Here is a 259-nt window from a genome sequence, read left to right as displayed (position 1 = left end):
TCCGCCTTTGACGCGCACTGACAGCACGTGGTTGTTGAAACCCTCCGCCTGGAGACTCCGCACTTCGTTGTTCAGCTCGATCTCCTTCCCCTCGAAACACTCCAGCCCGTGCAGGAAGATGGAGGGCTCCGAGAAAAACTGCGGAATGGGAGAAGAGATGAGGCATGAGGGCACCAGGGGAGAGAAGTGAGCATCCGTGGGTGCAGAAGGGCTCCAAGGCTGGAGAGCCAGCCCCAGGGGGACCCACAGGAAGGGAAAA

General features: G+C 59.8%; 1 protein-coding gene across 1 annotated transcript in view; it reads right to left on the bottom strand.

The window, feature by feature from the left end:
• Positions 1 to 12: 12 nt before the first annotated feature.
• Positions 13 to 259, bottom strand: part of AIM1L (absent in melanoma 1-like) — a gene marked incomplete at its 3' end in the record, with an annotated part of 3,686 nt that continues 3,439 nt past the window's right edge. Inside the window, 1 exon segment of the mRNA XM_009874033.1 lies at positions 13 to 211. Within this exon segment, the coding sequence (XP_009872335.1) occupies positions 13 to 211 (199 nt within the window).

Source organism: Apaloderma vittatum, unplaced genomic scaffold (assembly GCF_000703405.1).
Source record: "Apaloderma vittatum isolate BGI_N311 unplaced genomic scaffold, ASM70340v1 scaffold29147, whole genome shotgun sequence".
NCBI lineage: Eukaryota > Metazoa > Chordata > Aves > Trogoniformes > Trogonidae > Apaloderma > Apaloderma vittatum.
Note: the sequence above shows the minus strand (reverse complement) of the source record. Positions and strands in the feature narration are given on the sequence as shown.